The sequence below is a fragment of the Phyllopteryx taeniolatus genome, chromosome 21, assembly GCF_024500385.1.
Source record: "Phyllopteryx taeniolatus isolate TA_2022b chromosome 21, UOR_Ptae_1.2, whole genome shotgun sequence".
In the NCBI taxonomy this organism is placed as follows: domain Eukaryota; kingdom Metazoa; phylum Chordata; class Actinopteri; order Syngnathiformes; family Syngnathidae; genus Phyllopteryx; species Phyllopteryx taeniolatus.
In genome coordinates this window covers 5,592,406-5,605,202 of record NC_084522.1, presented here as the reverse complement: position 1 = coordinate 5,605,202, position 12,797 = coordinate 5,592,406, and the positions used below count along the sequence as shown (strand labels likewise).

General features: G+C 41.2%; 1 protein-coding gene across 3 annotated transcripts in view; it reads left to right on the top strand.

Moving 5' to 3' along the window:
• Nucleotides 1-12,797, top strand: part of csmd2 (CUB and Sushi multiple domains 2) — a 152,395-nt gene that overhangs the window by 99,424 nt on the left and 40,174 nt on the right. For all 3 annotated transcript variants that reach the window (XM_061760174.1, XM_061760173.1, XM_061760175.1), the window contains exons 27-36: nt 701-903; nt 1,065-1,256; nt 1,679-1,817; nt 1,994-2,181; nt 4,233-4,427; nt 5,086-5,202; nt 6,736-6,849; nt 10,243-10,338; nt 10,745-10,948; nt 11,375-11,499. In XM_061760174.1, coding sequence (XP_061616158.1) covers nt 701-903; nt 1,065-1,256; nt 1,679-1,817; nt 1,994-2,181; nt 4,233-4,427; nt 5,086-5,202; nt 6,736-6,849; nt 10,243-10,338; nt 10,745-10,948; nt 11,375-11,499 — 1,573 coding nt within the window. The remainder of the gene's footprint in view (nt 1-700; nt 904-1,064; nt 1,257-1,678; nt 1,818-1,993; nt 2,182-4,232; nt 4,428-5,085; nt 5,203-6,735; nt 6,850-10,242; nt 10,339-10,744; nt 10,949-11,374; nt 11,500-12,797) is intronic.

Sequence of the window (12,797 nt, the reverse complement as noted above, 5' to 3'; positions counted from 1 at the left end):
CTTTTGCACACTCAAACACACATATTCACATCCAGCTCGCTTGTAACATCCAGCTGGATGATAGCTGTCTTTGGTGAAAGTGAAGAGTACATATTTTGACAGCAACATCTTTTTGATATAGAGCTGAAAATTAAATGCTGGGGCTGAAGTAGCTGCTTGACTGACACTGCAAAACATCCATTGAATGTTCTGCATCTGGTGTCTGTGATTATATTTAAAAATGCCGTTTGTCCCTCTGCTTGATTTCTGCCCTTATCTTTTAAGGGCCTTTGATCTGTTGTTATTTTAAACGCATTACTACTTTTGGTGCACCGATTCATTTTAATGCATTGTAGTTTGATTTCAATCCATTTATATTCTCATGATTAACTCTAAAAAGAGTATTACCAAACAAATTGTTTGGTGCTGACAAATGTACAAAAAAAAAGTCTTCCTTTACTGTGATAACAGCGTTTTGATTTTGATTAGTTTTATAATATCTGTTGCAGTGGTTTTGCGTTCACCACATTATACTCAGAGGTGTCTCCATTGTGGTAATGGCTCTCAATGGATTGTGTAGGTGTACATATAATGTCCCGTATAAGGAACAGAAGGAAGGTTTCGCCCTTTGTAGTTTAGTTTCCTGAATATTAACATGAGCTGCATCATTTCCCTTTGCCTCTAACCGTTTATTAATTAAATGTGTCTTCTCCTCAACTAGTCTGCATTTCCTGGTTTTCCACACCGAAGAGATCCATGACGTGCTTCAGATCTGGGATGGGCCCAAGGACGGTGGGGTGCTGCTAAGGGAGTTGAGTGGCTCCACGTTGCCGCCAGATGCTCACAGCACCTTCAATGCCATCAGTCTGCAATTCACCACTGACTTCTTCACTAGCAAGCAAGGCTTTGCAATGCAGTTCTCTGGTGAGGCTGAGGATCATGACGCTGCTGAGAATGATGAAAGGGGAAGGTTTTGACAGTTTTGTTTGAAAGAGAGAACACAAATCCTCACAGGTTAACTTTTTTTCATGGCAATGATACTTTCATCTCAGTCAGGTTCCTTTTTACTTCCCCTGCTCCTTCAGTCTCTACCGCCACCTCATGTAATGACCCGGGCATGCCGACTAATGGGACCCGCAGCGGTGACAGCAGGGAACCAGGGGACCATGTGGTTTTTCAGTGTGACCATGGCTACATCCTCCAGGGCGCCAACAGAATCACCTGCACTGAGATCAGTGGCCGTTACTTCTGGCAACCAGACCCTCCAACTTGCACAGGTACTCGCATGAAGCACAGCATGCAAAGTGAACTGTGGCTCATAATGACACGAGTATGATGAGTTCAAGATTTCAAAATGTTGAAAAGGTGTTATATACCAACAACCACTACATAACCTCAGTGGCTTCTCTGACTTCTGTAAAGATTAGACAAAAGAGTTCCCCAGCAGACTAAATAGCTTAGGTAATGTGTTTGCATTGTGCCCTAGACAGTCACTGCAACAGACATATCTGATTATAACGCCTCTCCACAAACAACATAGACTCTCTGGCCTGACATTAACTATTGCTGTTTTAGCATGTGATCAAACTTGGTGCTTTGAGGAAAAAAGGAAAAACAACAATTAGTATAAAATATTATTTTATTTTAGTCAGATTTTCTGTTTGACCTACTTGTTTGAATTTTTGAATTTTCTTCAAAGCTCCATGTGGAGGCAACCTGAGCGGTCCAAGTGGGCTCATCCTTTCTCCGGATTATCCGGAGCCTTACCCTCATGGGAGAGAGTGTGACTGGACTGTTACTGTCACAGAGGATTATGTCATCGCCCTCAACTTCAACCAGTAAGTTTAACTAACTCTCTGAATGGCTATATTGTTGTGGCCCGCGATAGAGCGATAGAGACAGGTACGCTCACCAAGGGACTGTGCCACCAGGCAGGGCGTGCCATTTTTTTTGTTTTCTTACAGTATACAAACTATGTAATCAACAAGTATTATGTTTTTTTTTTTGCAACCAGATTCAGCTTAGAGCCCAGTTATGACTTCTTACATATCTATGATGGGCCAGACTCCCTCAGCCCATTGCTTGGAAGCTTCTACGGCACAGACGTTCCCGATCGGATCGAGAGCAGCTCCAACAAACTCTTCCTGGCCTTCCGCAGCGATGCCTCCCTCAGCAGCAATGGATTTGTGCTTCAGTACACAGGTTAGGACTTTGTGTGCATTGTTTCTTCTAATTTTCTTTTTGGACTAGTCTGGGGTGAATGTGATTCCTTGGAATTAACTACTGACCAAGGCCTACCTTGGAGACAGACTAAATCAATGAATTCAGTAGACAATAAGGTGACTGCAGTAGTGCTTAAGCTCTTTTTTGCTATTTACTTTGCCTTGCTTGCCTCACTATATTGTGTAGACAAAATACAAATGTGTTTGCTGTTATGTCCAGACATTGATGTACCACAAATGTACTTTTGCTGTTTATGTTATTATCACCTCCCCGGAAAATAAGTGATACTATTATGAAAAAACCTTTTCTAAATTGCAGTAGCACAATAACAGACTCTTTCACTCCATATACTTATCTATGAGCACCCCAAGTCCTCTTTTTCTTGTCTTATTTTATTTTAATCAATAATTTTATTGCTCTTTCATCTGGTAGACTCATCTCCAGTCATGTATTTACGGTGCGTGATACAATGAGTCATAATGCACCGGCAATCTGGTCAGGCAGGTGGACTCAGTATGAGACTCATCACAATTCCAGTTTCCACACTTTCAATTCTTAACAACAGTAAACCATAAGCAGATAAAATATGAATTAGCTCCCCAGTTGTGAACAAACAACATGGCACAAAAGCTCATACGGCTACGGGTTGGTGTATTTGGTGAGCGGGGCCCAGTTGACAAGTAGGCCCAGTGAGTGTTTGGTCAGCCTGCCATTGAAAATTGCATTACAAAATCAGCCTGCGGTGCTGTCAGTCTGTTTACTAAGGAATCTTTTTGTTTCTATGTCTCTGGCAGTGTCTGATGGGGATCTCCGGGGAAATATGTAGGCAAAAATGTTCCATGGCCGGATTACATTTGAATAACGCACACTGACATCACAAAACAAACATCTTCACTCTTTCGTCTGTCTGATCCAATACCATCATTTTACTCTTTCACTTCACCTCACATCGAATCATGTAAACTCTTTCGAGTCTTTTTTTTTTTTTTTTTTTTTTTTTACTGGATGAGGTCTCACGTCCATTTTCTCCTGCACATATAAAATGTCCCAAGAAAACCCTTGTTCTTGTTAAAGTAGCTACCTCTTTTGAAGCGACTGACATTCTTCCATTGGGTTTAGTATGCGACTACAACTGTTGCTTGTTAGAGTCACAGCTTAAATAGGGGAAATGGGTCGGAGATTGAAGTCTGCCAAAGTAGAGGGATAAAACTGACAATAGCATTTGCTTTGGGGTCCACCTGAAAATAAGCCATAGTATATACTTGAGATCCAAGTTATAAAGTGCATCATGACAATGATCTCAATGCATCATGAGAATGATCTAGATATTGATTTGATGAATCAAACAGGAGGAGGTTGCTATCTTAACCGCAGGCGTTGGAAAAAGAAAATTGGAGCAGAAGCCCTGCTATGATACAGGGAACCCATGCCAGGGCCTGAGGCATGATTTGCTTAGACGTACATGGGGGGTAGTCCTCAGATATGGAAGTGAGCTGTGTTTAAAGAAAGAGATCAAGGCATGTGAATTATACGGAATTGACGGGTGGTCTTTGTCACCTGATACCTATGTGACAGATTGAGCAATACCTCTTTCTTACACCCTCATAAGCGGTGACTTATGTGTGTTTGGATATGATGTTTTCGTGCGTTTGTGAGCATGAAAGGAAGCGTTTGTATGTGCATTGTCTTCTCCCCTGGAATGGACAACAAAAGTTATGTGAGAGAAGCGGTTGTGTGCACTCAGCAGACCTTGGCCCAGACCACTGCCACTTTCAATCAGCTGCCTGTCTATCTGCAAAGCCGTACACATACCGTCAGCAGCGGCAGATGAGACGGTGCCGTCAAGGGCCAGAGAGAAAAGACAACCAATGACATAGATTTACTTAAAATAGAAAAGCAGTGTAAAAAGTGTAGGAGGCTACAAAAGAAAGCTAGGATAAGTCACTGCTATGGATGTAAAAATCATTTCATGTATGTCAACATGTGCTAAACATGCCTTATTTTCCACTGTGTTACCTCTTTCCACACAGAGAACCCGCGGGAGTCATGCTTCGAGCCGGGTCTGGTGCGCAATGGGTCACGGGTGGGAACCGAACTCAAGCTGGGCTCCACCGTCGCTTACCACTGCGACAGTGGCTACACACTAGAGGGAGGACAAACCCTCACATGCATCATGGGAGCAGATGGCAAGCCAAGCTGGAACAAACCCAAACCCATCTGCACTGGTAAACACTGACATCTGGAGACAGTCCAGAGAACCCACACATTCCATACCAATGCTCTCTGATTTATCCCATGTAAACATACACTTAAAATGGCTGTTTGCGTGGTTTACTGTTACAAGGGGTGTAATGTAGCATATGAAAATGGATGGATGGATGGGGTGTAAGGGCGTACATGGCAAAGCATAAAACTGCTTATGTTTTGTGCAAACAGGGACATATTTAATGACGTCAAATCAGTATTTTTATTCTACATTGTTGTGACTGAGTTGAAGATCCGATCGCATTTCATGATAATAATGAATTTATGCAGAAATCCATGTAATTCCAAAGCATTCACATACTTTTTCTTGCAACTGTACATTAGTTCCACATATCTTCAGATTGGTGATGCACCCTAAAACCCTGCCTCGCCCTGATAAACCCAGAGGGAGACTTGAAAAACATTGCAATTTTGCTGTGGCAAACACCAGTGACACCTTGCAGCCAAAGCCCGATCAGACAAGGAAAAGTAATTTAGGAGTGATGGAACAGAGTGGGTGGGCAAGCACTAAGAAAATTAATCAAACATTACAAGCTCCGTACATTTTTCTTCTGTGCTTGCCATGAGATTGTTGATCATCTCGTCTATCGTGTCTAATTATTCTGACTGTCTTTCTAGCGCTGTGTGGTGGACAGTATTCTGGTTTGGAAGGAGTGGTCCTGTCTCCTGGTTACCCTGGCAACTACAGCAGTGCAAGGATATGTCTTTACTCTGTGGTGGTTCCTCAAGATTATGGTAAAACAAGGACTATACAGTATTATTTTATTTGCTGTTGGCTATCATACAGTATATTGGTTAAATTGCTCATTTAGGTATGAGCCTAGACAGGTCTGTCCTCAATAGTTTCCCCATGAACCGACAAGATAATGCCACAGAGATTTATTTTCAGAACCATCATTGGCAACACTTAATATTTTCCTCAAACTCTTCTCTATAGGTTTGGGTGGTATCTGATGCAAAAATGACTAGAATTGTATTTTTTTCAGCACTCTATCATAGACAACCTTTAATATTTTAGTCAAACTTTTCTCTATAACTTAGGGTGATATCTGATGCAAAATGAATGGGTCAAATTTCTTACATTTTGCTTATCAGCAATCTACCAGCAGTAATTTTCTTTCAAGGATTACTGTTGTCACCTTTGTGCCATTAAAGTCTCAACTGATTTTCCTCAAACTTTTATGGGATTATTTTTCAATGTCAAAGAGAGTGAGAACCCCGCAGTAATGGTAAAACAGCCTGTAAAAGTAAAACTGCTGTAATGCTGCCCAACTACTGTGACTGTCACTCAAGAAATTTAATCACTATTTTACATATCCAGCGAGGAAAATACCTGACCCCTAATTGGTATGTGGAAGATCAAGTTTTATCAACCCTTTTGAAATTTCCATATTAAGAAAGTGCAGCTTTCCAACGTGAAAATGTGACCAGATAGCCGCAAGCAACTGAAAAAAGAAAAAAAAGTTATTTTAGAGAAAATCTTTCTTGTTGGATGCATTTTGCCCTCCCTGGCTCACATACTGGTTCTGATGTTCTCTTTATCCTCTAACTCGTTTCTCTTGCTTCTCATTGACATCAGCATTCATGTCATATCATTGTTAATTCAAACTAAGCAACTTGCTTGTGGGTACGCAGGTGTGGTAAATGTACCCATTAGAAGATGCGGCAATGCTTCAAATAAATAACATCACAAGGCTCACATCCTTCTTGTTGGAGTTTCCATGAGTGACTGAGACAGAATTGACAGTATGCAATATACCATGTTTGCATCTTCCTAGAAGTTGATTCCAACGCCCAAGAATAACTATTCAGGCTTTTTTATAGAATGCAGGCAGAGATGATGTATGACTGGTTTAACCCACTGACGAAGATCAGTTAATGGGAGCTGCTGAGGCATGATTGTTTCTTTGCAGTTAAGGTCCTGCAACCGATGAAACACACTGACCTCAGGCCCCCCTCTGCTCTCCTCCACTTTCCTATATCCTCCTTGTTCCAGCAGTAACAGTTGAGAGATTTGGTTAACGGATGAAGGTGGCTGTCATTGCTAGAAAACCTTTCATCTGCTGACAAAGCATTGAGCCGAGGCACTAATTTGAAAATTCCCTTTTGTCACATCAGTGATGGGTTGTGTTTTTATAAGTGGCAACATTATCCACCTTGCATGAGTTCAGACAGGATCTTTGATCTGTTGATCGTTACATACTTGCATGGATTTAAACCATATTTCAACAAAATTTCTAATTCCACCACCTGTTTTTCCTTTTCTAGTGGTCTTCAGCCAGTTTGCATTCTTCCAAACAGCTCTGAATGACATTGTGGAGGTTTTTGATGGGCCGACACAGTCCTCCCGTGTTCTTAGCTCTTTGTCTGGAACGCACACAGGTAATGCATGCAAACAATGAAATATACAGTACATATGCCTACATTCATGCTAGCTGGTTTCAGAGGGTGACAAAACAAATATATGCAGTTATTGAATGGCAAACATGCCTTACTTGAACAGCTTTAGTTTCATATCCAGGAACAGCGGGTATAAATTTTCTGATTCATTGACAGTTTGATCTCATAGGCATTATTACTGACATGACTGAGAACTAAATGAGATGTCTAAGCTTTCTCCCTTATTACAAGGATTGCATTGACATATTGCTGACAGAGGCAAAGATGCGGCAGCAGGTGGGCTCTACTGAGCTGTAACACATTGCATAAGCGACAGCAGCATCTTACTTCGTCGCAACGGTAACAAATCATCAGACATGCTCATGATTGCGTCCAAATACACCTGTATTAGTGTGACAAAATGTGTATGTGCTAGCAGTTATACAGATCAGCAAACAAGTATTTTATTTAATTAATTTTTTTAACAATGTAAAGAACAGTAATGCCAGAAAATACATACACTCGAATGGCTGATTAGTTTTGCATCTTCTTTCAACTTTGCTTGGTTTTCACCCATATACATCTATCTGGTTTCCATATTTGGTACATCTGCAACTAGTTGTAATACAAATGTAATCAGGCAAAAACACAAATTTGAAATTCACAGTTGACATCCATTAAGACTTATTTTTTAAATAAATACTAGCGCAGTGTCACTGTTGACATCCAAAAATTTACGAAGATGTCTCCAATAAACGCAATGTTGTCAGATAAGTTCAGAATACCAGTCAACACCACGTAGTTTTTAGTCTTCAAGACTACAACAACTGCAAGTAAAGGCAGAATGCACGCAAATGAGATGGAATCTTGGCTGTCGCAACGCTATAATAAAATAGATGGACAAATTTGACAAATGCCACAAAAGATGTTAAACAACTTGTTTGAACGAGACAAACATTTCTCAAAAGTGGGAAGGTGTGAAATTAGAGCATTTCTGTATCTCGGTCAGTGACTTTTGACAAAAGCAAATATGATTACTTCAGTTTGTGTCCAGGGCAGGCCGGGGAAAGAGAAAAAAAACTGCAAAAAACATCTAGTTCACAACTCTGTAAACATGACGCTATATTAACCGGGGACTCCTGTCGGCCAACTCACAGAACTCACTAAGCGTGCAGAGCAAAGCAAAGCTCACACTGTCTGACAAAGGAAGAGAGAATTTAGGTCTACAAAGGTGGCTTCACCTAAGAACACAGGCATCATGCAAATATGTGCTGTGTGTTCTCAAATATCCAAATACTAAGGCAAGAAAGATAACAGGGGTTGGTGGTAGATAACGTATTATGTGCAATGTTTCTTGTAATGTTTTTTTGCTCACACTGTTATGCTTGGCAAAGTATACAAACGACCGTATATTTAGACAGGATTAGAAAATGCTGAAGATATAGATCCCGACAGAATATCATATGACATTTTTGAACTCAACGAAGACGCTTGATAGAATAAGGTAGGCAGCGTTAACAGCTTCGCTTTTCGGGAAAGACTTTCTACAGTAAGTGTGCCTCTGAGTTTACAAAGTGCATTCAGAGGTCACTGATTTTGTATGAGATTAACCAGAATGTGATTGATGGAGTTCAAATATTTAAACACCAAACTGATCCAAGGATGGTGTTTTGCATGAAAACTGTTTATTGCTTAACAGCTGGAACATTAATCTCAGCCATAACTTCTGAATCCAAACCAGCTAACTGACTTTCTGCCAAAGCTGTGCTGGCTTTGCTTCAAATCAGTGCAGAGGAGCTGTAAAACGGTGACCTGGTTTGCAGCTGGAAGCTGACCAGAGTTGTGATAAGCTACATGCTGACACATCTGATCTGTTAAGGTGAACGCATTCCCTGCACAGCAAATTATGAAGCGGTCACTATGACAGCATACTGCTGGGCTTTCCTGCAGTTAATGACCCAGCATGCCCTCGGGTCCTGGCTGTGGCACCCGACCAGTCATAGCCATGACACTTGTAGAGATGTGTCCCTGGAGTTCTCTTATGATGCAGGATCTACAGGAACAGATATATGAAGCACATATGCAGAATAAAGTGACAGTACAACTTCTGGAGAGACACAGGAACACACATAGTATGATGTTTCCTCAGGGGGTTAAGCATGTCTGCCTCCCCACTACAGCGCGACAGCAAGCAGACACGATGTAATGAGATCCTCCGCCGAGAGACTGTCAGCAGCTTGAGCACCAAAGACTGAGAGGCAGAGATGCTCAAGCAAGATGTCATGTTCTGCGCCTCCCATCTCTGTAGAAACATCACAGGGGTTTAATTAAGATGTTGTAAACAGGTTGAGATAATGCTAAAAAAAAAAAATATTTTTGGGGGGGTTTCTGTCAAAAAGAAATTTAACTACGGTATCTAGATAAATTATATTCTTGTGTTTTCATCACAAGTAAGAAACATACAGTACAATAATTGGACATACATGTTTACGTTTTGTGAATACTTGAGTCATCGTGCAAAAGAAAAATCGGGATGTCATGATGGTCCCTGATATTCTCGTATATTCCAACTGACGGAAGCACAATTGGGGTGTAGAAGCTGTCAAGTTGGTGACAGATTTTCAGCGACCATCTGATATTTAAAAAATATATATTTATTTTTCATTATTTAGTGACTGGAATTTTTATTTAATTTTTTATTTTTTATTTTTATTTTTATTTATTTTCAAGACAAATCCATCCATTTTCTGTACCACTTTTCCTCACAAGGGTCGCGGGGGTGCTGGAGCCTATCGCAGCTATCTTCGGGAGAGAGGCATTGAGCAATCCCAAGTCAGTGAGGTTTTAGTCAATGGTGGTTTAAGTCCAAACATCTGTCAAATCTATCAATATTTAATGAAAGATGATCAATAACATTTGCTTATACTAACATGCTGATGCACTGACACCCAAGCTTAAAAAACAGTGCTGCGCCAAAATGGATTGACCCCGATATATCAAAATTGGAACTCAACCTTGATTGACACCAGTATTTCTTCACTTTACTAAAAAAATGGCAATTGAGTTAGCCCTCTCTAGTTTTCAGTGGCTCAATTAGCCCTGTATGCAAGCAGTCAAAGCTCAGCTTAATTTTGTACAGCTGGACTGCCAGTGAGCCATGACTCAGGTGACGTTCAAGTCCCTCCTGAATGTGAAGAATGTCCTTTAAATACTGTCTACATTGCCCAGAGCCTCAGAAAGTATAGGTGATAAACCCGAGTATGAATTGAATTCTGTATTTCACACTCAGCCGACTGAAACCAGAAGAGATGAGTGTGCTGTGCCCACGTGTATACAGTATGCACTGAGGGCACTTAGTTTTTAACATTGGAAATTGTTTCTTTCACTCTATATCAGGCGAGTCATTGCCATTGGCGACAACCAACCAAATCGTGATACGCTTCACATCGAAAGGCCAATCCAGCTCGAGGGGATTCCACATAGTCTACCAGGGTGAGTGAGTGAATATCATGCAGGTGGCTGTACACACCTGCACATACACAAATTGTACATACAATTCTGAAATCTCCAATTGGCACTCCATAATTGATTCACTAACGATTCCTTCCGTACTCATCTCAGTCATTGTGTATATTTACAAACTGATCTTCAGCATCTAAAGATTAATATTACAAGATTACATTTGTTTAGATTTCATTCCCAAATTTTGCCATTCCCTCAAGACAAAAACATTTGCTCCGACCAGAAGGGGATGGCATGTTGATGTATTGTATTGCAAGTGAATCTTGATGACTCCACTGAAGTAATCCTGAAATATATTTAAAGTTTTTAGTCGGGAAAAGTGTGACATTTCACATCCACTTGTAATCTTTCATGTGCCTTCTCTTGCACAACATAGCTGTGCCACGAACCAGTGCGACCCAGTGCAGCTCAGTCCCCGAGCCCCGGAATGGCCGACGAATGGGCAACAATTTTGCTGTTGGCGCTGTGATTCGCTTTGAGTGCAGCCCAGGTTATGTGCTCGAGGGAATGACCGCCATTGAATGTTTGACAGTGCCCAACGCACTGGCACAATGGAACAGCTCCATCCCCAGCTGCATCGGTAGGACATGGATCTTGTACAAAGAAACACACACACTGGTTTTCATCTTCTTTCTTCCTTCTGTCCTCAAAACAACTTTCCTCGCGTGTGAGTCTTGTGTTAATCTGACACAGATTTGTGCTGCTAGCCGTTGCCTGTAGATCAAATAATCAGCCATGCAGCACGCAGGTGGCAGGTCACAAGTAAACCCCAGCAGAAACACACTGAGAAGTCCACGTTCAAAATCGGAGCATCCCCCAAACAAACACACACACACACACACACACACACAGGAAACTGTAACAGATGCTCTTACCAGATGTTAATGATGTTTCAAGACTGATGTTTCACTCTGGTGAAACAGTGGGATGTGATTTGACAATCAAAGATTTTATGAAGATATATATATATGATTAGAGGACATACATCTATATCTCTCTTCCACAGTTCCATGTGGAGCTAATCTTACCCATCGTACCGGGACCATTTTATCACCTGGATTTCCAGAGCCTTACCTCAACAGCCTCAACTGTGTCTGGAAGATTACTGTTCCGGAGGGATCAGGAATCCAGGTTTGTATTGTACTTATACTGGAAGCTGTGGGTCATGAACGGTCACTTCAGGAACCTTAACCTTCAGGAAGGGGAAATATAAAGTATATGCAGGGAATGGATCAGAAATCAGTCACTTCAGACAAATTCAGAACATATTAAGCGGTACAGAAAATGGATGGATGGATGGTTTTTCCAACAGTAATATTTAATTCCTGTTCTGTATTTAATCAGCTTTCAGTGGCCTGACCTCCGCACACACACGGTAGTGTTTAATTAGCTGACCAAGCAATAATTAACAGCTAATTAGCATTATTCCGATTACAGCTCTTTATGTAAAGAAGGAGGAAACTTTATAAGCTTTAAACAGGCTGATTTTACAAATAGTTATAATAGGCTTCGTTTAGAATGCACCCGTGATAAATGTATATTCACGTTTCTGCTCACTGAGTCGTCTTTGCAAGGGTTTGTCGCTTAGTCCCTGGGCATCTGCCAGCTGGGAAGTTTCTTGCCATCCATTTTAGCTGCTGTGGTTAATGGCTTCCGTGCTGTCCCTTAACTATTAGTTTCCGCCACCACAGTTGAATATCTGTTGGTCAGAAATGTGACACGACACCCTTAATTTCGCTGTACTACACACATCCATTGTGTGTGTTGACTTTTTTTAAAACCTTTGAAATGCAGGCCCTCCTTTCCCCCACTGACATTGTGCTCCGAAAAGGTGACGTGCCAATTTTGGGGGTTTGGTATTCTGTATCCATACTCGTTTATGTACGGTAATTTTCTTGTCTTTTGTATTCCAGGGTCATTGTCCCAGTTTTCATTGTCTTTGTCACATTTTTCAAGTCTTACCGGGACACACAAAAGCTGGTTTACAGTTGTGCATCAGCATAACAGAAACATTGCACCATGGCTGATGCAAGAGTTCTGCATGGAGTAAAATATTTATATTGTATGTGTCCGCATGCCAGTGCTATTGCAGTTCAGTTTGTCAAACAAAACCAACTTAAACTGAGCGGATTATCTAGATTTTATTTTTCACTAAGGCAAATTGGCAATGAGACAGTCACTGCAGTCTCCACTGCTGCATTGTAGTTACATTTGCAGGGCAAGTGCACCTTATAAGACTCTGGTGTCACAATCAAGAAAAGTCACAGAAGTTAACTGCCCTAGCATCACATTTTCTGTGGCCTCTTAATGAAAGATCAATGTGTGATCTCCCTCGTCATCTATTCGAGATGCACCACAGCTAGCAGACTCCCCCCGTCTTCAATTGGCCTGCCTGTAACCAATCTATAACCATCAGCGTAAGAACACCC